The sequence below is a fragment of the Sminthopsis crassicaudata genome, chromosome 4, assembly GCF_048593235.1.
Source record: "Sminthopsis crassicaudata isolate SCR6 chromosome 4, ASM4859323v1, whole genome shotgun sequence".
NCBI classification, from domain to species: Eukaryota; Metazoa; Chordata; class Mammalia; order Dasyuromorphia; family Dasyuridae; genus Sminthopsis; species Sminthopsis crassicaudata.
This window is the reverse complement of record NC_133620.1, coordinates 21144748-21167783: the sequence shown is the minus strand read 5'-3', so window position 1 is coordinate 21167783 and position 23036 is coordinate 21144748. Positions and strand designations below refer to the sequence as shown.

At 47.5% G+C, this 23036-nt stretch overlaps 1 protein-coding gene across 1 annotated transcript in view; it reads left to right on the top strand.

Annotated features, from left to right (window-relative positions):
• Nucleotides 1-21651, top strand: part of PCSK9 (proprotein convertase subtilisin/kexin type 9) — a 29756-nt gene extending 8105 nt beyond the window's left edge. The window contains 11 exon segments of the mRNA XM_074265837.1: nt 511-634; nt 6423-6556; nt 7296-7437; nt 9522-9718; nt 10211-10394; nt 11622-11792; nt 13815-13831; nt 13833-13964; nt 15645-15822; nt 17367-17548; nt 19853-21651. Coding sequence (XP_074121938.1) covers nt 511-634; nt 6423-6556; nt 7296-7437; nt 9522-9718; nt 10211-10394; nt 11622-11792; nt 13815-13831; nt 13833-13964; nt 15645-15822; nt 17367-17548; nt 19853-20056 — 1665 coding nt within the window. The 3' untranslated portion in view covers nt 20057-21651.
• The last annotated feature ends 1385 nt before the right edge of the window (nt 21652-23036 follow it).

The window sequence follows — 23036 nt, the reverse complement described above, 5'->3', positions numbered from 1 at the left end:
TTTAATGCCTTAAAATTAATAGTGTTTTCTTCACAAGATCCTTGGGAGAAATGGGGCCAGGTATTATTACAGTTATTTTCCAGATGTGGAAGCTGAGGTTCAAAAGCCAGAGAGCCCCAGGCACTTCCCAGCATATTATACTCTCTCTACAGATGTGCCATCTTACATCATGGAGCCCTGGTGCATACTCTGTGCTTCAACTTTCTAAATCCCTCTAAGCTTTGACCTTCCCTGTTCTAAGCCCCTTTCCAGCTCTGATTTTCCCTGTTCTATGACCCCCCTCAGCAGCTCTTTCCTACAACAATGCCCTTTCAGTCATTTTCCAGAGAATAAGCAGGAAATGTGCTGAGAGAAACTTCTGGAAGCTGATCAGACAGTGGGCTCACAGGGGATCTGAGGCTGTGCCATTGGGCCAAGAGGAAGTCCAGTGAAGAGCTGGGGTTTCTGAGAGTTTCGGCCAAAACAAATGTTTTCCCAAAAGGCTTATCAGTCCCTTGGGCTTCTCGGCAGGCACTGAGGTTACCTCACGTCGACTACATCGAAGAAGACGCCTTTGTCTTTGCGCAGAGCGTTCCCTGGAACCTGGACAGGATTGTCCTGGCACCGCACAGAGCAGAGGAATACAGCCCGCCCAGTAAGAGCCCTTCCAGCCTCACTTAACCCTTCTGCTCCATCTTTTGGAAGGAGCCTCTCTTCTCTCGGCCTGTCACTCTGACGTTCTCGGTTCTAATGCCCCTCCACTCCAAGCTTCTGTGGCTTAAGAGCCCCTTCAGCTCTGACAGAGAATGCCCTTTGTGCTGACTTTCCATGTGTGCAGATCTCTTTCTGCCTTAGAAGATCCTTTCTAATCTTAATGATCTATGTCCCCAAACACCCTTTAGATGGCCTAATATAATATATTAATAATAATATAATATAATAATACTTTATATGATCTAAGGTGCCTCTCAGTTCTTGCTTTTTGCATTCAAAGTTCCTGTCTAGCTCTAACATTTCATGTTTTAAAGTCTATTCCAGTTCCAACATCTGAAGTTCCAAGATTCCTTTTAGTTATAACATTCTATGTTCTGACATTCTATTCTAAAGTCCCTTCTACCTCTAACCTTGTGAGTTTTAAAGGTCCTTCCAGTGCCAACAGCCCTGACACCCCCTATTTTAAGCTCCCTCCTAGCTCTGACATCCCCTGTTCTAAGCCCCTTTCCAGCTCTGACATTCCCCGTTCTAAGCTCCTCCCAGCCCTGACATCCCCTGTTCTAAGCTTCCTCCCAGCTCTAACATCCCCTGTTCTAAGCTCTCTCTGGCATTCCTTGTTTTAAGCTCCTCCCAGCCCTTACATCTCCTGTTCTAAGTCCCTTCCCAGCCCTGACATCCCCTGTTCTAAGCCCCTTCCCAGCTTTGACACCCCCTGTTCTAGGCCCTTCCCACCTCTGACCTCCCCTGTTCTAAGCTCCCTCCCAGCTCAGACACCCTTGTTCTAAGACTCTTCCCAACTCATTAAGCCTGGCAAGTACAATTTGCCAAAATAAAATAAAATAAAAAAGCAGATTTGGGGAAGCCTAAGTTAACATAAGAACTTGTGTCACGAGGGCCTGAGATTTGAAATCTAAGCTTTGTCTGGCGCTGGTCTTCCCTGGCAGAGTTCCTGGGCACCTTGTGACAGGGTTTCTGACCTGGGCTCTGCTCAGTCTCACACGGTTTCATTTTCCTGTAATGGGGAAGGTGCAGAGGGATTCCAAGCAGGTGTGCAGAATTCACTCGACTCTGTGCCACCCAAAGGGGAGGATCCCAGGGCCGACTTCCCAGGGCTGTGGTGAGGATCAGATGACATAGATTGTAAAGGGACTAGCACAACGCCTGGCACACGGAGCCTGGTAGTGCTGTATAAGTCTTAGCTAGTAGCAATGGTGGGGCAGCGCTTGGAACATGGAACAACTGAATTCAAATCCAGCCTTAACTAGCTGTAGCGGGTCACTTAGCTTCTATTTGCCTCAGTTCCTGCTCTGCAAAATGGGGACACTGAGGAGAAGGAAATGCCAAGTTCTTCCTAAGATCACGTAGAGGGGGGAACAGTTGAATAACTGAACAGTAACAAGCAGTAGTGGGAATGGGAGTAACAGCAACAATAACAGTCAGCAGCAGCAGTGATAATGACAGTAATAATAGTCCTAAGCCTGTACTGCAGCAGCAGTCAGCAGCAACAGTAGTCATAGTAGCAGCAATAGTAGTTACAGTAGCAGCAATAGTAACAGTAGCAGCAGCAGCAACAGTAGCAGTACTAGTAGCAACAATAGTAGCAGTAGTGATGGAAGTAGCAACAATAGTAGCAGTAGTAGTAACAGTAGCAGCAGCAGCTTTAGTAGTAATAGCAGCAATAACAATAGTAGCAACAGTGGTAGCAGCAGTAGTAAAAGTAGTAACAGCAGCAGCAGTAATAGTAGAAATAGCAGCAACAACAGTAATAGCAGCAGCAGTAGTAAAAGCAACCACCGTGGTAGCAGAAGCAGCAACAGCAGCAGGAGAAAGAAGAATAAGAGAAAGAGGAGGAAAATTAGCAGTATTAGCAGCATTAGTAGCAGCTCAGTGCTTCCTCAGTCAATGCTATCATGGGCAACCCCTTGAGTCATGAGAGAGATTCTTATTCACCCCAAGGTTCAATGCATTGGTTTCCAAAGTGTCTTTTGGCTCTATAGATCACATAAAAAATAGAATTTACAAAAAGTGATATTAGGCTGAGCTATTTCGGGAGGTGCGCGTCAGGATCAGGTAGAAAATGTCCTATTTCTTGGGTTTATCCATACTCGTTAGCCGAAGTTTTGTTGTTCTGCCCTTTTTTAAAGTAGTTGAAGAACATTAGCTGATCAGCCAAGTCCGTGTCTCTGGTCTCAGTACTCACAGTTGCACCCATCCAGCTCTCCTTGACTAATCCCTGACCCTGTGGACACAACCCCTCTGACAACATGCATTGAGCATCACTGACATCCCTGACTTAGCATCCATTAGCCGAGCATGTGACGGCGGGACTGCTGAACTCTCGCCGGCTGAACGTTTCTGACCACGTTCATTGACGGGGAATCCCGACAGCACTGACCGAGGACTAGTGACTTTATTGTCCAGGTGCCGTTCAGATGAAATGCCTTGAGACCTTTGACCGGGGAGGTCCTGGGCAATCTCAGCTTTCCCCCTCTCCCAAGCTGTAACTACACAAGCTCCTTTCTCATTAGCCCCGGTGCCAGTCTTTGTCTGATTTGTTTCAGTCAGATGCATAACTCTAGGAGAAGGGGTACCTGTGGTGTCCCCAGATGTCAGCCACAGCCAGGCTAAGAGGACCAGTAGCTCATAAACCCAAAGGGCTCTCAGAAAACATCTCAGCCAATCCTTTGTTGGACAGAAAAGGAAACTGAGGGCCAGAGAAGTGTTTGTTTTTGAAATGCTTGAGGAGTATGGGCTTCTGGGTAGTAGTCTGCCCAGAAAAGCAGGAACCTTTGATCTCAACGCTGGCCAGAAATGAATCTTAGAGAGTCTTGAGTAAGTCGAGTGGGGTTTGGATCATTCTGGGTGGCCCTCAGGAGGAGGGCCGTCCAAGGCAGAACCTGGCTCTGATTTCAGGTCTTCTATTCACAGTCTGGTGGCAGGCTGGGACTGAGGGAACATTTAGTAGAGGGGACACATATGGAGGGCAGTGAAAACACCAGGGATCCTAGTGTTCTACACCCGCAGCCAGCATTCCTGTAAATTCATGGTTATTTCTGTTAATGAGTAGATAGCTGGAGCAGGGGACCAGGGACAGCAGAGGGTGGGAGTCTGGCGAGTGGAGAAGAGGCGGAAAGCCTGGTCTGTGCTGTTGGGGAGGAGACAGATCTGTTCTCACCTCCATGGCTGGAAATCTCATCTTGGCTCAGCTGTCAGTCCCTGAACCCTGGCCAATCTTGTTGATCTGATACTCCATCCATCCATGAGCTATCTCATTGTCCTAAACCTTGAAAGAGGCTGGCCCTGAGGCAGAGGTCCTAGTAAAGCTGGCCATGTTTCCCATATACATAGAGACTCCAAGGTTTATCAAAGTATCTTCCTCGTGTATCCTCCCAGGCTAATGTCTTAGCTCCAAAATTCCTGTATTCTATGATTTATTTATATGGGCTGTCCCTTCACAAGTGCAAAGAGCAACCCGCCAACCTCCTCTCATTCATTCAATTGATAAGTGTTTATTAAGCACTTACTGTGTGCCAGGCACTATGCTATATGCTGGGGATATAAAGAGAGGGAAAGGACCTTCAAGAAGCTCACAGTCTCATGAGGAACATATGTCCATAACGTCCTACAAACTTGTCACAGAGAAGATGTTCTTTACCTTTTTTTTTTGTATCACAGACCTTTTTGGAAGAACCATTCCATCTAGTGACACCGGCCTCTTTTCTGCTCCTCCATCTCTCAACATTGAACATTCTCTCTGGATGTCCGCCATTCCTGGAAGGCTCCCCATTTCTGCCTCCTTCATTCCCTGGCTTCCTTCAAGTCCTGGCTAAAATCCTTCCTTCTCCAAGAAGCCTTTCCTCATCTACCTTAATGCTTGCGTCTTTCTTCTGTTGATTATCTCAAACTCACCCTGTCTATATCGAATTCATCTCTACCCATTTATATGTTGTCTCTTCTGTTTGATTGTAAGCTCCTTAAAAGAAAGGATAATTTTTGTCCTTCTTTATGTCTCCTGGATCTGGCACACAGTGGGTACTTAATAAATGCTTGGTGACTTGACCTTGGATTAAGAACCTCTTCAGTGGAGGATTCTCCACCATCACCAACCCCAACACATGATAGGTCTTTTTTTTTGGTAAGCTATTTCTTGGACACTGGCTGAGTTCTGGAGCCATCTGGCTATGATTCCACACTTCTTAACCAGCCCCTATCCTTTTTTTTTTTTTTAATTTAAATTGTAAATTAACATTGTGCTTTACTTCACAGTTCCTATTATCTATTAATTAATCTTTCCTATTTCCATCCCCTCCAAAGAGTTGAGCTCTTCTTTGTCAAAGTAAAAAAACAGCTAAGGAAAGAGAAAGTGTGGAATATGGTCAGAAAAACTGGACATTTCTGGGTCTCACTTTTCACCTCTGTGAGTTGTAGGGAAACGGACTCAATAGCTTCAGATCCTTTGGAAATCCTGAAATCCTACTTATAGTTAGTCGGCCTAAATGGCCAAGTTCCTCATGTGAAGAATTAGAGAGTGAGAAAGTTTATGAACATTTACACTTATTAGAAATGGAGCCAGTGAGTTCCTTGTCACTAGAGGTCAAGCGGATGTTGGATAACCACTTGTCAGAGATATTGTTGAGGCAATTCCTACTAGACATGGCTCTGTTTGTTTGGCAAGCATTTATTAAGCACTTAATATGTACCAACCTGTCCCTCTAGTGGGGCCCAGAAAATAGGCAAAAATAAATCAGTATCTATCCTCAGTCAATCAATTTATTAATCATCTTTTAAGGCAGAGGGCCATCGTGGATAAGGACTTGGCCCGATGCTAGGAAGCTGTGTGACTGGGTAAATCATGCAGCATTTCAGTGCCCAGGACACTCTCTAAGAGTGTAAGCTGCAGAGAAGGTGCCCATGAGCACTGGAGAAGTGCTTCACTTCAGAGTTCCCTATCCTTAGTGCCAGGTGCTGTCCGAGGTGCTAGAAATGCAAAAATTAAAAGTAAGGAAGCTCCTTCCCTCAGGAAGAAACCTCTCTGGGAAAACAAGATGTAGCCCATGGACACACAAAAACAATAAATAGATAGATAGATAGATAGATAGATATTACATGTATACATCTATCTATACATACATATGTATATATATACACATAAATATATACACATACCAATATATCCATATTATAATATCTATGTAGTGAGTGTGTGTGGATGCACATATATACACAAAAAAAGATACAAGGTGATAGGAAGCTGGGGAGAAAGGAGGCTACTTGTAGCTGATTAGATATTTACTCTAGTAATCAGGGTACTGGATGTCAACAAGCCAGAGATAACTAGGCTCTTTTTATTTAGATAGTTATTAGTCTAGCTGACCTTGAAGAGAGTTGGAATCTCTGAGAAAGGCTATTCCTCAAGTCTCCTGGGACCCAAAGAATTTATATTTCACAGCAAAGACACAATCTGAACACAAATAAAAAAGATAAAATGGCCGGGTTCTTTTTAAACATGAAATCTTAGAGCTGAAGACTTAAAGTTTTTAGGTCTTACCTATTGGCCTGGAATTTCCTCTCCTAAGCTCCTCCTACACTACCTCCAGGGCAGGGGCTCTCACTTCCACAAGAGTGTGGTGCCTTCTGCAGAATGGACTTATGAATACAGTTGGGTCATCATTGCCACTAATGATATTATTATTCATTTCCTCTCCCTTTGATGTTTTCTATTTAAAAAGATAAAGGCGACCAGGTGGAAGTATACCTGCTGGATACCAGCATCCAGAGTGGACATCGGGAGATTGAGGGGAAGGTCACCATTACTGACTTTGAGAATGTCCCAGAGGAGGATGGCACCCGCTTCCACAGACAGGTGAGACCTTCCCCTGTAAAGGTCCTGTTGTCTCTCAATTGTAATCCTTCTCTGGGAGGAGGTTTCTTTTCTCTGGGAATCTTTTTCTCTGTCCTCTTCTTCCCCTCCAAAAGTATGGGATTGCTGGACTTGTGAATCCACAGGACGTCTTCTCCTTGACTCAATCTAGAACGGCTCCTCCAGGCCACAGTCCCAGCTCTGGCCCAGACTCAACTCTCTCCTTGCTCAATGGTGTTTTCTTTTATCCTCCCAGAGAATGGGCTTGTGAGAATGCAAGGGCTTGTGGGAAAATTACTTCTACCAATGAACTTGCTCCTTTTAAACATGCAAGCTCCTCCCCAGAAGTTCAAAGGGGTAAAACTCCCCTTAAAGGCCAGAACCAAAAGGTGTGGACTAGAGAATTGTTAAATACCGATTTAGCACTTAGTAAGAACCTATCATCTCATTATCTCATTAGCACTTTGTAAGAACCTAACATTCCCCACTCCATTATTGTCCAGAAACCCCAGCAGATCTGCCATCCCCTTGGTGTGACAGCCATGACTTTCAGCTGCAGCCACCAAATTGTGCTGTTTCCTCCAGGGCACCCCCAGCCAAGGTGTGAGAAGCATCATCTTCTGGTCCTGTGACATAGCATCTGTGCTGAGGATCATGAAGGGTCTCTAGATATGCTTTGAGCCATTCATTGTAAGCAGAGAGATATATTTAGTCACCCTGTCTCCCTGTATCTTCTCCACAGGCCAGTAAATGTGATAGTCACGGGACCCACATGGCTGGAGTGGTGAGTGGCAGAGATGCTGGAGTTGCCAAAGGGGCCAATGTCCGGAGCCTCCGAGTCCTGAACTGTCAAGGGAAGGGAACCATCAGTGGGACGCTCATTGGTGAGTGGTTCCAAACAGATCCGATCCAATAAGCTTCCCTTTCAGCCTGATGGGTGCAGGTTTGAATGAAAGGAGTGGTTCCCGTGTTTAGTACTTTGGGAAGTACCAAGGTGTCCTAGTCCTGCCCTGATGTGGGAGATAGGTCTGATTTTTTGGGAAGCTTTTCTGACCATCAAATCTAAATCATCCTCCCTGCATGACCCATGGTAGATTGAGGGGAAGGGAAGACAAGAAAATAAGTGTTTCATAGCATCTGCTATGTGCCAGGTACCCTGATAACTGCTTAACAAATATGTCTCATTTGATCTTCACAATTATCTTCCAAGATAGGGCTGTTATTCTCTTTGTTTTAGAGATGAAGAAACTGAGACAGACAGAAATTTTCACTTGCCCAGGGTCACACAGCTAGTAAGTGCCTTAAGAGATGGTGAGTCCCCCACTATTGAGCAGTTCCTCCTGCAGGAGGCAGCTCGATCAGCTCTGGTTGGACAAGATGGTGGCCGAGGTCCCTTCCAACTTTGAAAATGCTGATTCTGTGACGTTGAAGAAAGTTAGAAGCCAGATCTTCTGATTGCAGACCCAGTGCTCTTTCTGCTACCTGAGAGGGCAGCCGTACTTACAGGGCATGTTTGCCAAATGAAGATTTAGAATTGGAAAAGTCGACATGAATGGAGCATCAGAACTGAAAAAGACTTTAGGGATGATCTAGTCTAACCCCCTCCTTCTATGACTAAGGAAATTGAGGCTCAGAGAGGGAAGTGTGACTAGCATAGGGTGAAAGGGCAAAGTAATGGCCATGATTTGAACCCAGGTCCTCTGACTTCAAATGCATGGCTCTTTCCACCAAATCAAACCACAGAAGTGTCAGGAGAGATGATTAAATTTCAGTATCATAGATGGTCATTGGAAAAAGCTCTGTAGCTGGGAACACCTTAGAAGGCTTCTTGGAGGAAGCGACCTTCTAGGAAGGCCATGAATGATAAGAAAGATGGGGAGAGCAGAATAGATAGGGGAAAGAAGATGAAAAACTAGAAAATTATTAAATGTATTAAGGGAAAACTCAAATTCCATACAGGCTAGAGCACATATCATCTAGTACATGTAAAAAATAGAATTGCAGCCTGGAAAAGCAGATCAGAGCCAGATGGGAGAGGGCCTTGAATGCCAGGCTTGGGAATCTGGATATTAGCTTATAGGCAATAGGAACTAGCTGGGAATTTCAAGCAAGGGAGAGATGATGTTGGAACTGTGCTTTAGGAAGATTCTAGAATATTTTTTTTCTATTACCTTGCATCCTAATAAGGGATAAAAGGGCCAGGAGTGAACCAATGACTTTATTGGTATAGGAAATTCCCAGAAGCTCCTTTCTACCAATCCAGGTTGACATATTCTTTGCAATCTGAGTTTCCTGGGGAAGGGAGCAGGGAAGGATTCTGCCTGGGGTCACCCAGCCAGAGACAGGACTCAAACCCAGTCTCCAGCTTCAAGGCCATTCCCCCAGCCGCTCTGTCCATCTCCACACCCTCTCCTCCTGGCAAGGATCATTTCTTATCCCCTTCCCTATTTCTCCCATGCTCTAGCCCAGGTCTTACTCATGGAGAGTCAGTAAAAAAGACCCTGGGTTTGGAGACAGAGCCCTTGGGTTCTGCTAAACATGGCTCTGCTACTTACTATGCCTTCAGCTATCTGGAGGGAGTGGCTATCGGGGGAAGCTGGATTAGCTTTGTCCAGCTTGGTCCCAAGGGACCCTGGGACATGGAGGGAGGATGATTTAGACTCCATGGTCAGAAGAGCTTCTCCAAAATCAGACCTATCCCAATTAAGACGGGCTACCTTAAGAGGTAGTGAGCTCCCCATCACTGGGCATCTGCAAGAGGGAGCCAGATGACCCTTATTCATCTCTGGGTTGGACTAGATGGCTTCCGAGGTCCCTTCTAACCCTGCAAATTATGTGCTCTGTAAGGGAGGAGGCTGCAGCTTCCTCCCAGGTCCGCATCCCGTGAGCCTGTGATTCCCCACTAAGTAAGGGCTGTCCTCACGCCCGACAAGTCCACGGAACCTTTTGTCTTCTCTGTGGCAAACAGGCCTGGAGTTCATCCGCACGACCCAGAAAGCCCAGCCTTACAGCCCCCTGGTAGTGCTGCTGCCCTTCGCCGGGGGCTACAGCCCCACACTGAATACTGCCTGCCGGCTCCTGGTGCGCACCGGGGTGGCGATGATCGCAGCTGCCGGCAACTACAGAGATGACGCTTGCTTATACTCCCCGGCTTCTGAACCTGAGGTAAGGCAGGCTGCAGCCTTTGGGGGGGCTGGGCGCTAGAGACTGGGGGAAGGTAGGGAGAAAAGGGGGCACACCTCTACCTCGAGTTCTAATGTGCTTGGGGCAGGCAGGGCTGTAATCCCCGCTGGGCCACGTGTAGGACACTGGCAGGAAGGAGGCCTGGGGGTCCTGGGCAAGTCCCTTCATTTCTCAGCCTCAGTTCCTTCCTCTGTAACAAGCCAGTTGGAGTCAGAGGCCTTGAGGGTCTCTCCTCCCTCTCCGTCTGTGATGCAGCCAGCCTGCCTGCATGCTCCTGCCCCAGCCACATTCAGCCACTTTTCTCCACCAGCTTTTCTGACCCAAGCCTCGAGTACTTTCTGCCATGCTGCCTCTCCACTACGGTGGCTGCTGCCCTTGCCCTGGGCTGCTCTGGGCCACTGGATTGGGAGCTCCTTGACCTGAGCCTCTCACCTCTTCTCTCTGCTTGGAACCTCATTGCCCTCTTTCCTCCAGGTCATCACCGTGGGCGCCACAAATTCCCATGATCAGCCGGTCACCATGGGAACCGGAGGGACCAACTTTGGCCGCTGCGTAGACCTTTTTGCCCCTGGGGAAGACATCATCGGTGCCTCCAGCGACTGTAGCACCTGTTTTACCTCTCAAAGCGGAACTTCTCAGGCTGCCGCCCACGTGGCAGGTTTGTAGTTCCTCCCCTCCCATGGGGCACCCCAGAGCTTTACCCATCAATATTTATTGGGCACCAACTGTATGCCCATCCCTGTGCTAAGATGCTGAGGAAAGCAGTAGTCCACTGGCATCAAGAGCTTAAGTAGACAAGAAAGGAACTCAGGAGGCATTTATTAAGTGCCCAAGGTAGGCCAGATACTTTACTTGGTATAGAGATACAACAATTAAAACAAAATTGTCTCTTCCCTCAAGATGCTTCCTTTTTTCCAGTCAAGCCAAGGAAATGTGCAGAATGAGAAACCACACTGTGGTTGGAGGGAGGGAGGCAGTGGTTCAGTGGGCAGAGCACTGGGCTTAGTCCCGAGTTCAAATCCAGCCTCAGACCCTTACTAGCTGTGTGACCCTTGGCAAGTCATTTAATCTACTGGAGAAGGAAACGGTGGGTCACTCCAGTACCTTGTCCAAGAAAATCCCATGCGCTGTGGTCCACAGGGTCACAAAGGGCTGGACAGCAGGGATACTAACAAGGGAAGTGTCAGGGTGCAAAGGATCGCAGAGGAGAAGGTGAGAAAGGACAGCCAGGCAAAGGCAGGGAGGCTGGAGATGGGAAGTCCTGCAGGAACTGTTAGGCTGAAATCTTAGGTGGGGAAAGGAGAATCATGGCTGAATAGGCAAGAAAGGCTAGAGTTGGATGTGAGAGGCTCTGCTTCAGGCCAGGGGAGAGCCCCTGAAGCTCCTTGGGGGTGGGGTGTCTGGAGGAAATCTCTGCATATGTGGGAGGAGGAGGAGGAGGAGAAGGAAGAAGGAGGGGAGGAAAAGGAAGAGGAGAAAGAATGGAAAGAGGAAGAAGAGGAGGAAGGGGAGGAGAAGAAGGGAAGGAGAAAAAGGAAGGGGAAGAAGGGGAGAAGGAAAGGAAGGAAGAAGAAGAGGGGAGAAAAAGAAGAGGAAGGGAAGGAGGAAGAAGAAGAAGGGAGGGAGAAAGAGGAAGGGGAAGAAGGGGAGAAGGAAAGGAAGGAAGGGACGAAAGAAGAAGAGGGGAGAAAAAGAAGAGGAAGGGAAGGAGGAAGAAGAAGAGAAGGAGGAAGAAGGTGAGAAAGAAGGGAAGGAAGGGAAGAAAGAAGAAGAGGGGAAGAGGAAGATGAGGAGAAAGGGAAGAAGGAAGAGAAGGAGGAAGGGAAGGAGGAAGAAGAGGAAGGGATGGTCGAGGCCGAAGCAGTTAGTGCAGTTTTTCCCTTAGGCATCGCCGCCATGCTCCTCAACGCCGAGCCCAGCCTGACCATGTCAGAACTGAGGCAGAGGCTGATTCATTTCTCCATCAAGAATGTGATCAACGAGGCTTGGTTTCCTGAAGACCAGAGGCTGCTGACCCCCAATTTAGTGGCCGGGCTGCCATCTAGCCTTGGAACAGGTGAGCCCCCTGGAGCTCCCCCACAGCCTCCTTCCACTTTGCCTTCCTTCTGAACCTGAGCCTCTTGGGCCCTTCCATGTGCCTCCACTCAGGGGAAAGGGCGTCGTCCTCAGGGTCTCGGAATGAATTCAGCATTTTGCAGTTACTGGCTGCATTGTTTTCTCCCTTATAAAATGGGAATAGCCATAACAGTGATGATATCTACTTTGCCACAGAGTTGTAAGCCTCAGGCACCCCAAAATATGAGCTGTTTAATTTGAGGGGCATCTGGATGGGATTTCCAAGGTGTGGGGAGCTACCCTGTGGCGCTCCCTCCACTACAAAGATGCAGTCATTTGTTGTCTTGCTGAGTTGCCTGGAGAGAACAGACAAGGGACTTCATAGCCAGTTGATTTCAATGGCAGGATTTGAACTCAGATCTTCTTGATTTTAAGACCGATTGACTCTCTACCACACCAAGCTCTCTTTGCTATGTTTAACCATTCTAGATTCTAAGTTCTTTCCCACTTTTGACATTTTGATTATCAAAAGTAATTTAGTTTTCCAGTGACATGTAAAGCTCGTCTTCAGCATTCATTTTTGTAAGATTTCTGAGTCCAGAGTTTTTCTTCCTCCCTCTCTCACCTCATCCCTCCCAAGCAGCCTGAGACAGGTAATATGTGTACGATCATACCAGACATTTCCATAGTAGTCATGCTGTGAAAAAAAGATCAGAGCAGAAGGGGAAAAACCACGAGAAAGAAAAAGCAAACAAAAAGGTGAAAAGGCTACGCTCTGATCCACATGAAGTCTCTATAGTTATTTCTCTGGCTGTGGATGGCTTTTTTCATCCCAAGACAATAGTGGAATTGCTGGGAAGAGCTAAGCCCATCATAGCGGATCCTCGCATAATCTTGTTACTCTGTACAGTGATCTCCAGGTTCTGCTCATTTCATTTTGCAGCGGTTCCTGTCAGTCTCTCCAGGTTTTTCTGAGATTATCCTGCTCAGCATTTCTTATAGAACAATAATATCCTGTGACATTCATATACTATATAACTTATTCAGCCATTCCCCAACTGATGGGCATTCACTCAGTTTCCAGTTCCTCGGCACCAGAAAAAGCGCTTTTACAAACATTTTTGCACTTGACATCCCTTGTTCCCAGACTCCTCCAGCTCTGACATTCCTTCTTCTAAGCCCCTTTCAGGGGAAAAGGCTGTCTTGCTGCGTCCCTTTCAGCTCTATCATTCTGTATTCTAAGGGTCCTTCCAACTTCTGCTTTCCGTGAGATAAGGTCCTTTCTAGATCTGACTTTCTCTGTTCTAGAAGATACCTTCCAGTTCTAAGATGCTGTGTTTTAAGATCCCTTTAAACATCGATCTTCTATGTTCTAAATTTCCCTCTATTAAGTACACTCTGGCACAGTTGTTCCAGAGCAGAGCCAGCTGAACCTCCCCCTCAAAGTTCTAGATGTTTGGGAATGTCTTTCTCTAAAGTTGTCAACTCTAGCTCCCTTTTGGGGTAGTTCCCTCATTCTCGGCTGCCAGGGAATGAAGCTCCAGTTCCACTTTGTCGGTCTTTAGGAAAGGATATTGAAATACATCAGGAGCACAAATATGGCCCCGCTCTAATCCCTGGGGGAGGCAGACGCACTGCCCCTCAGTCCCGGGAGAGCAGGCTCAGATAGTCTCTACCTACCATTGACCTACAACGTTCACGTCCGAGGGTGAAGTGGCCCCTGGGAATCCATGGCTCGGCTGCTGCCGGGTTGGAGGCCAAAGGGCGTTTCCCTATCTTGGGGCTTCAGTGCTAGCCTGATTCTGCTCCCAGACTTTCCAGTGGCTTGGACTCCTGACCTTTTGAAACTCAGCCTTGGTCTAGCTAAACCAGGGAATGTCTGGCTATCCTCTACAAGAGCCTCCCCATCCTGCCTCTTTCCCTGGAGCCCCTGGGGGTGGGGCCCCATGTCATGGTGGAAGCCCTTGTGCTGTTCGCCTCCTTACTTCCAGTCCTCAGGTGGACGGGCTTGTGACTCTTTCAGAAGAGCAGCTGTTCTGCCCGGACAGTGTGGTCCCCCAACTCGGGCCCGACCCGGAAGGCCGTTGCGGTGGCCCGCTGCGGCACTGGCGAGGAGATGCTGAGTTGTTCCAGTTTCTCCAAGGGCGGGAAGAGGAGAGGAGAGCGGATGGAGGTGACGTTTTGCATGTGTACCCACGTCCAGATCATGGGATCCAGGACGGAGTTGGAAGGAAGCTCAGAGGCCCAGTCCAACCCCTCACTGTACAATTGGGGAAACGGGCCCAAGGAGCTGGAGGGAATTTTCTTATAGACCATGAGCCTCAGAGGGGGATTTGAACCGGGGTTCTCTGACTTAAGAGCCAAGAGTCTCAATGCAGGCTCCGATGGGCACATGTGTCCATGACTGACATGGGCTAATAGAGAGCTTGTGGGTCTTGTTCTCAGGAGGACCTGCCTTCAAATCTTTTTCAGGCAATTACCAGTTGAATTGTCCTACACAGGGCTGTTAACCTCTCTGTGCCTCAGTTTCCTCACTTGCAAACTCAGGGCAGGGGACAGCTGGATCCAAAGGCTCCTTCATCTCTAAATCTGTGATTCGGAATCACATTATCTGTGGGCCGCCAGCACGCTGGGTGGGCACCTCAGTGGCCTGTGGGCTTGTGTGTTCAGGAGGTATTGGGGGGCTCTGCATGTGCTTGGGGTCTCCTCATGGGGCTTCTGTCAAGGCCACGGCCACCCCCCAGCTGCTTCCCGGCTGGCGCCCGGAGCCTGAGTGGATCGGGCTGCGTTGGTGAGAGCTGGAAGGAAATGTTTGGGATGAACTGGATTAGTGCCCTTATCTCCATGTTACAGGCAAAGAAGCTGAGATTGGGTGACGTGCCCAAGGCCCTACGGCTATTACTCAGCTCGGGAGAGCCCACTCTCCCCCCGGGGCCCTTCTCCTGTCCTGTACCATCCTGATTCATCCCCTTCCTCCTCCACCCCGCCCACAGAGCCCGATTTGGGGACCCAGGAATCAAGGTGCCCTTCCGGGGACATCCCGAGGCAATTCTCTCTTGGCTCAGGCTTAGAAGTGGCTGTTTTGCTTGGGAGGCAGGACCAGGAGGAGCACTTTCCCTGCCAGCACAATCCAGAGATTGGAGCCCCAGGCTCAGCCCCAGGAGATGACTCTGAATGTCACCCTTTCTTTCCTTAGGCCTCAGTTTCCTGTCCTGTAAAATGGAATCTCCCCCCCCCCATTATTTCCCAAGCTAGACATGAAAGGAGGGAGTAATGAAATATTCCACGCCACATGTGGGGAAAACACACATTTCAGACCATTAAGGCTGGTGTGGTCAGAATGCGAGGTCCAGGGACCCAATTGGCCTTTTTAAAGTACAGCAAAGACCCTGGGCAAGTCACTCAATCCCAAATGCCTCAGCAATAATAATAAACAAGTAGATAGATAGATAGATAGATAGATAGATAGATAGATAGATAGATAAAGTAGAGCAAATAAAACAATAAGGCCTTGGCGTGCTGATGGCCCAAGAAAAGCCCCTGGCTAGAACATCTCTGAGGAAAGAGGTCACCAGATGTCCTAGGAGCAGGGGACTTAGACATGAGCAGCAGCTTAGAATTAGAATGGAGATTGCTGGGAGGGGGAGACCCAGAGTGGAACATCACAGTGCAGGGCGCCCAGAGGCTGCTGGGATCCAAAAGGGAATGAGCAGATGTCTTTGTGACCCTGGGCTTGTAAGGTTGTGTGCACTGGGCTGGGGGGTGAGTGTGAGTGTGTGTATGAGAGAGAGAGAGAGAGGGTGTGTGTGTGATTGGATGGGACATTGTTGGGATTATTATTTGTACATCTCAGGTGCACGAGGGCAGGAAAGAATGCCTGGCCTACAATGCGTTTGGGGGACAGGGCGTCTACGCCATCGCCAGGTGCTGCCTGCTGCCCAGAGCCCAGTGTCACGTCCGGACATCTCACCAAGGAGAGGATGGCGGGGAGCACCGGGCCCGCTGTGATGAGGAGAGCCATGTGGTCACAGGTAGGAGGTCTAGCAGGGAGCAACGGAGGAAACAAAATGATGGTGTGGAATGAAGTTGATGGAATCTTGAACTATGAGAACTGAGGGAACTCGGAGCTGGGAGGGGCCTCAGAACAGGGGAAGTCAAAGCTGTGAGGGGGCTTAGAACAGGGGATGTCAGGGCTGGGAGGGAGCTTAGAACAGAGGATGTCAGAGCCAGGAGGGAGTTTAGAACAGGGGATGTCAGGGCTGGGAGGGGGCTTAGAACAGGGGATGTCAGGGCTGGGAGGGAGCTTAGAACAGAGGATATCACATCCAGGAGGGAGTTTAGAACAGGGGATGTCAGAGCTGGGAGGGAGCTTAGAACAGGGGGTGTCAGAGCTGGGAGGGAGCTTAGAACAGGGGATGTCAGGGCTGGGAGGGAGCTTAGAACAGAGCATATCAGAGCCAGGAGGGAGTTTAGAACAGGGGATGTCAGAGCTGGGAGGGAGCTTAGAACAGGGGATGTCAGGGCTGGGAGGGAGCTTAGAACAGGGGATGTCAGGGCTGGGAGGGAGCTTAGAACAGAGGATATCACAGCCAGGAGGGAGTTTAGAACAGGGGATGTCAGAGCCTGGAGGGAGCTTAGAACAGGGGGTGTCAGAGCTGGGAGGGAGCTTAGAACAGGGGATGTCAGGGCTGGGAGGGAGTTTAGAACAGGGGATGTCAGAGCTGGGAGGGAGCTTAGAACAGGGGGTGTCAGGGCTGGGAGGGAGTTTAGAACAGAGGATGTCAGAGCTGGGAGGGAGCTTAGAACAGGGGATGTCAGGGCTGGGAGGGAGTTTAGAACAGGGGATGTCAGAGCTGGGAGGGAGCTTAGAACAGGGGGTGTCAGGGCTGGGAGGGAGTTTAGAACAGAGGATGTCAGAGCTGGGAGGGAGCTTAGAACAGGGGATGTCAGAGCTGGGAGGGAGCTTAGAACAGGGGATGTCAGGGCTGGGAGGGAGTTTAGAACAGGGGATGTCAGAGTTGGGAGGGAGCTTAGAACAGGGGGTGTCAGAGATGGAGGGAGCTTAGAACAGCGGATGTCAGGGCTGGGTGGGAGCTTAGAACAGGGAATGTCAGAGCTGGGAGGGGTCGGTAGAAGCAATGCTCACATTTGAAGCATTTTGTACAAATTTTGTACAAATGGTTACATGGGATATTTTTGCCGGTGTCCAACAAATGAGAAAGGAAGACGTCTTCGTATTATAGGAAAATAGTTTTGAGCTCCTAGAGCCCCTTTAGGGCACTTAGGGACCCATCAGTCCCTGGGCCACATTTTGAGAATCATGGATCCAGCTTCAGCCCCCCTGCATTTCACAGAAGAAACTGGGACCCAGAGCAGGGCTGCTTTCTCCCTTGGGACTGCTCCGCCTCGGGAACTTTAATTGTCCAGACAAAAACTCTCCAGGGTTGACTGGATGGAGACATGGAAGGAAAGGAGCGTCCCACCCTAACAGAGAAAGTGGGGGGCCTGGGCAGGGTGGGAGGCCGGTCCGAGACAGGGAGACAGGCCCAGTCCTCCATACCCCTCCCTCCTACAGGCTGTGCTTCCCACTCCCACGTGGAGGACTTTGAGGACCAGGTGAAGCCTGTGATGAACAGCGAGCAGGGCCACAGCCAGTGCGTGAGCCGGGGCCAGTCCAGCCTCCATGCTTCCTGCTGCCACGCCCCGGGGCTGGAGTGCCGGGTGAAGGAGCACGCACCTGAGGGCCCCACAGAGAAGGTGCGGACACAGCCTTGCCTCCCTCTCCACCCTGACCCTCTGCCTCTTTTTCTTTGCCACCTTCTCTGTGCATTTCTTTCACTCTCCTCCCCTCTTTCTGACTTCCCCTCAGTCATTGTCTCCCTTCAGCCTCTCCTCCCTCTCTTCATTATTCTCTCTTCCCTGTTCTTCCCTCTTTCTATCTTTCCCCTGTTCTTTCCTTCCTTCTTTCCCCTCCTTCCACTTTCTCTCCCTCTCTCTTCTTGGGCTCCTTTTCTATTTCTCTCTCTGCTTCCTTCCTTCTCTCTCAATTTTACTTTTTCTAGCTCTTTTTCTCTTTTGACTTTCTATTTTAAAAATCCCTTTCATTATGAACTTAATATGGACACTTCAAGAAAACCTGAAAAAGGAGATTGCATATGGAACTCTGAATTTCTGTTCTATAAAACTTCTTAATTAGCATAGATCACAACAGGTTCAGGATTCCCCTGCTTGTCCAGGCCCCCTTCTGAGCTTCCTTTGATCACTTCTGTGTAATTTTGAGGTTTCATTGGTGAAATCTTCCTTGCTTGCTTTCTTTTTCATAATTAGCCATTCTGTCTAGACCCCCCAACAATCAATATTTTCCTCTCATCATTTTTAACCTGCTGGATATGAGATAGAACCTCAGAATTATTTTAATCGATCAGCATTTATCTTATTATTCATGATCTGAAGCATTTTTTTCCATATGGTTTTCAAGAGCTTACAATTCTCCTTGAGAATTTCTTTTTATAATTCTTTTGTCCATTTGTCTCAGGGGAAATGGCCTTTACCTTATGTCTTTGTATCAGTTTCCTGGATATCTTGGATGTCAAACCTCGATCAAGAAAAATTAGCTCAAAGATTTTTCCTAGTTAGCTTTTTCTTTTTTAAGTCTAACTGAATTAGCTTTTGTTTGTTCAAAAGCTTTTCAGTTTTATGTGATCACAATTTCCATCTCACCTTTTAAAATTATTTTTATTCTTTCCCCCCCAAAAAAAACCTCTTCTCACATTCATATTTGTAAAGTAAATATCTTTTCTTTTTCCTATAATTCCTTGTGATATGGTCTTTTTCATTTCGTTTTATAATAATTTGGAATTTATTATTGTCTGTGTGTGAATGTTGATCTAACATTCTAGTTTCTAGTATCATTTTCTCTGAAGCTTTTGTCATATAGAGAATTCTTATCCTCACAGTTGGTGTCTTGGCCTTCAGTTACTTCTTTGTCGCATTTAACTAATCTGTTCCATTTATCAAATTTTCTGAGTTTTTTTTTTTTTTTTTTTTTTTTTAATAATCAGTGTGAAACAGCTTACTTACTTTGTGATAGAGCTTGAAATCTGGGACTAGCAGGACCCTTGTTTTATTTATTTTTTTTTCATTCTGTCACTTGAGACTCTTAAACTTTTAAGCTCCTCTAAATGAATTTTGTTATTTTTTTCTAGCTCTATAAAACATCTCTGGTCGTTTGATATGGTACTAAACTTGTAAATAAATTTGGGTAGTATTGTCATTTTTATTGTATTGTCTCAGCCCAAACATGGTTTGTTAATAGCTCTCTATTTAAATCTTTTATTCCTCAAAAAGGCTTTTGTGTCTGTATTCATATAAATTTTTTTACATTTGTCTTGGTCTATCATCTTGGTAGATGGACTCTAATACTTGATGCATTTTGTAGTTATTTTGAATGGCTTTTCTTTACCTGTCTCTTCTGGATCTCTCCTTTTAACTTTTCTCTCTTTTATTCTTTTTTACTTCTGTTGTCTTTGTCTTCACTTCCCATATTCTCTCCCTCTCTTCTCTCTTCATCTTACTTCATCCTTCTCTGTTTCCTCTCTCTCCCTTCTTTCTCTATCACACTTAATCCTTCTTTGGTCTACTTCTCCCATCCTTACCTCCCATTCTTTGTATCTCTCCCCACCCATCTCCTTCTTACCTTTCCTTTACGCCCCCTCCCTCTCTCCCTCTGTCCCTCCTATCTTTTTTCCTCTCTCTTTCCTTCTTTTCCCCTCTCCTCCTTTTTCTTTAGCCACTTTCCCCCTTTTTATTCCCCTTTTTTTCTCTTCTTTCACTCTTTCCTTCTTTCCCCTTCACCCATTTTCTCCCTCTCCCCTTCTCTCCCTCTTCTCTTCTACCCTCCCTTTCCCTTCCCCCTCACACTATTGCTGACTTCAGTTAATCTCTCACAACGCAATGACTCCCTGACTATGGCTCCCCATGCTGGGTCGGACACGGGCTGAGGCCAAGGGGATGGCAGACACCACCTGCATTTCCCATAGTGCTCGCTGATCTCCCTGACAGGTGACAGTGGCTTGTGAAGAAGGCTGGACGCTGACCGGGTGCAACGCCTACTCCCCCGGCCCGAGCACCTTGGGCGCCTACCCTGTGGACAACACCTGCCTGGTCAAGAGCCATGCCGGCAGCAGAGGGGGGCGCCAAGCAGCCGCCATGGTCATCTGCTGTAGGAAGAGACGGCTGCCCGGAGCCCAGCAGACTTCCCCGTGATGCTTCCCGGCAGGATTTGTGGTGGGGGGAGGAAAGAAGGATCTTTCATGTTCTGCCCTCAGTTGTAAGATGTCACCAAGACTCTCGGGGCATCTGCCTTTCCCACTTCTCGATTTCCACCCAATTCCCTCAAGCTTCTCCCATCGGTGCCTCAGTGCTGGCTACTGCTCAGCTGGGCTTAGACTGTCTGAAAAGACTCTCTTCCCTCCTCAGAGGAGGGGCATCCTCTCCCTGTGCTGGGGATTTGAGGCTATAGGGAAGCCCCCTGACTCCCGCCCCCCATCCCCTCCTCCATCCCTTTCCCTCATTAGTAACTTGTTTCTGTGCTTGCATATGGCCCTCCTCTTCAAACGGAAATCTCTCTGAGATGTTAGGGACTCCTCAAACCCCTCCTACAGGCCAGCTTCAGGAGCTGACCATAGACCTTTTCCTCCCAGTCAGGGCACAAGTTGAAAGGAAAGCGCTAGACCATAAAGCAGGCAGTCAAAAGGGAGAAGCAAAAACTCACCTCACCAAGAGATCAAAGAGTATCAGAACTGGGAGGGAACCTAGAACAGGGAATATCAGAACTGGGAGGGAACCTAGAACAGGAAATGTCAGAACTGGGAAGGAACTTAAAACAGGGAATGTTAGGGCAGGGAGGGAGCTTAGAGCTGGGAATGCCAAATTTAGGGTGAGGGCTTAGAATGAGGAATGCCAGGACATAAAGTACCCATGAATGCCCTTTTTTGGCCTGTAAGACCAGGGAAGGGGGTTCTCCACAGGAGTCAGAGTTCCATTCCCACATGACAGCCCTTTGAGAGCAGGAGATGCCTGGGGAGTATGGGAAGAGGCAGCCCGGCCTCTCACAGGCTGCCCCCTTTCCCTCCTGGCCTTGGCACCAGCTCTCTGGATCCCTGTGTGGCCATCCTAGCTGGGTGGCTTCTCTGAGACTCTCAGGTGCTTCTCGGACGACAAGCCTGGCCAGGTTTCTCTTCCTCTTCCCCTCCCCCCCTAGAAAGCCCCCTTGTAGCAGCTTCCAGTACCCTGGTCAGCGTCAGTCCTGTGGTCATACTCCACCCCAATGTAACTGAGCCATTCACGAGAGGCCTGTGCCTGAGAATCTGTCCGCACAGTGAGGGACTCATCCTTTCATCTTGCTTTCTCTAAAACTAGAACCTAACAGGGAGCAAGTTTGTGACTTTGCTATGGCTAGTTTGGGAAGATAGGAAGTAACACTTTTTTGGTAAAAAGGACAATTCTTCCTAAATTTGACAGCTGTCGAGGCCCAGTTCCCCCAATTCCTTCCTCACTCACACTACCTTTGTTCCAAAGAACCCCAGGCTCTCACCCTAATCACACAAGTCATACTGGAGGCTGCCATTGCTGATTCCCAAAGTGTGACCCTGATCCTCAGCTCCCTCTCTCTAGTGGGTATTTCCAAAAACAGCTCTCCCCAGGGCTTTTTGGGGGAGGGGGTTGTTTTTTTTTATATAAAGATTAAACTTTTCTAGATTTAGCATTTGACTTTTGTATTTTGAAAGTATTTATTCTGGATTTTGTAGTCTGTTTTATTATAGAGTGACTTAAAAAAAAATAAAACTTTTAATGACAAATAGCCTGTGGATGATGTGGACCATACATCAGTTAGAGGAGGTTGTGGGTACAGGGATGGGGAGGAGGGTGTTGAGATAAGGGCTGAACCTGTGGAACTATAATCAAAGCTCTGATTTCCATCAATGGAACAGCCAATTAAGGATGTAAGTGCTCAGTGCTAGAGATCCAAATACAAATGATCATTATCTTTATTGTCCCTGCCCTCAAGGAGCTTTTATTCCATCTATAATATTCTGTGTTTTATAAAGGTTTTACTTTACGACATGCTCTTGTGAGAGATACTGAGGAGTTTCTCTTCCCATCTCAGAAATGGAACCCAGCCTGGTCCAAAGGGCAGGGGGACAGTCTGGGAAGTCTTAGGGGAGTTTTACATTTTAATACATTAAAACTCCACCAAGTCCTTTGATAGGATCACCAAGTAAGAGGGCCTAGGACAGAGCCATCATAGGAGACTCCTATTATTACTGGACATGCCCTGTCCAGCAGAGGCATAAGGGTTAGTCAGATAGGTAAGAGAACCAAGAGAGAGGGGCATCTCAAAAACCAAGAGGGAAGAAATTATCTAACAGAAAAAAGTGTTCAAGGTCAAGAAGGAGAAAGGCCATAGAATGTGACCAGTAAGAGATCACTGCCAATTTTGAAAAGAACAGCTTTGGTTGAATGATGATGTTTGTTGGAAGTAAGAGAATGAGAAGAAAGTAAATTGAGTTGCAAGCCATTCTTCAATTGATAAATGGTCGAAGGATATGAACTGATCATTTTCAGATAAAGAAATTGAAACTATTTCTACTCATATGAAAAGGTGTTCCAAATCACTCTTAATCAGAGAAATGCACATTAAGATAACTCTGAGATACCACTACACCTGTCAGATTGGCTAAGATGACAGGAAAAAGTAGTGATGAATGTTGGAGGGAATGCGGGAAAACCGGGATACCTATGCATTGTTGGTGGAGTTGTGAATGGATCCAGCCATTCTGGAAAGCAATTTGGAACTACACTCAAAAAATTGTCAAACTGTTCATACCCTTTGACCTAGCAGTGTTTCTATTGAGCCTATATTCCAAAGAGATCTTAAAGGATGGAAAGGGACCTGTATTTGCAAAAATGTTTGTGGCAGCCCTCTTTGTAGTGGCAAGGAACTGGAAATTGAATGGATGCCCATTAATTCGAGAATGGCTGGGTAAATTGTGGTATATGAATGTTATGAAATATTATTGTTATATAAGAAATGATCAGCAAGATGAATACAGAGAAGCTTGAAGAGACTTACAGGAACTGATGCTAAGGGAAACGAGCAGAAGCAAGAGATCATTAAACACTTCAACAACAGTACTACATGAGGATCAATTCTGATGAAAGTGGATATCTTCAGCAATGAGAA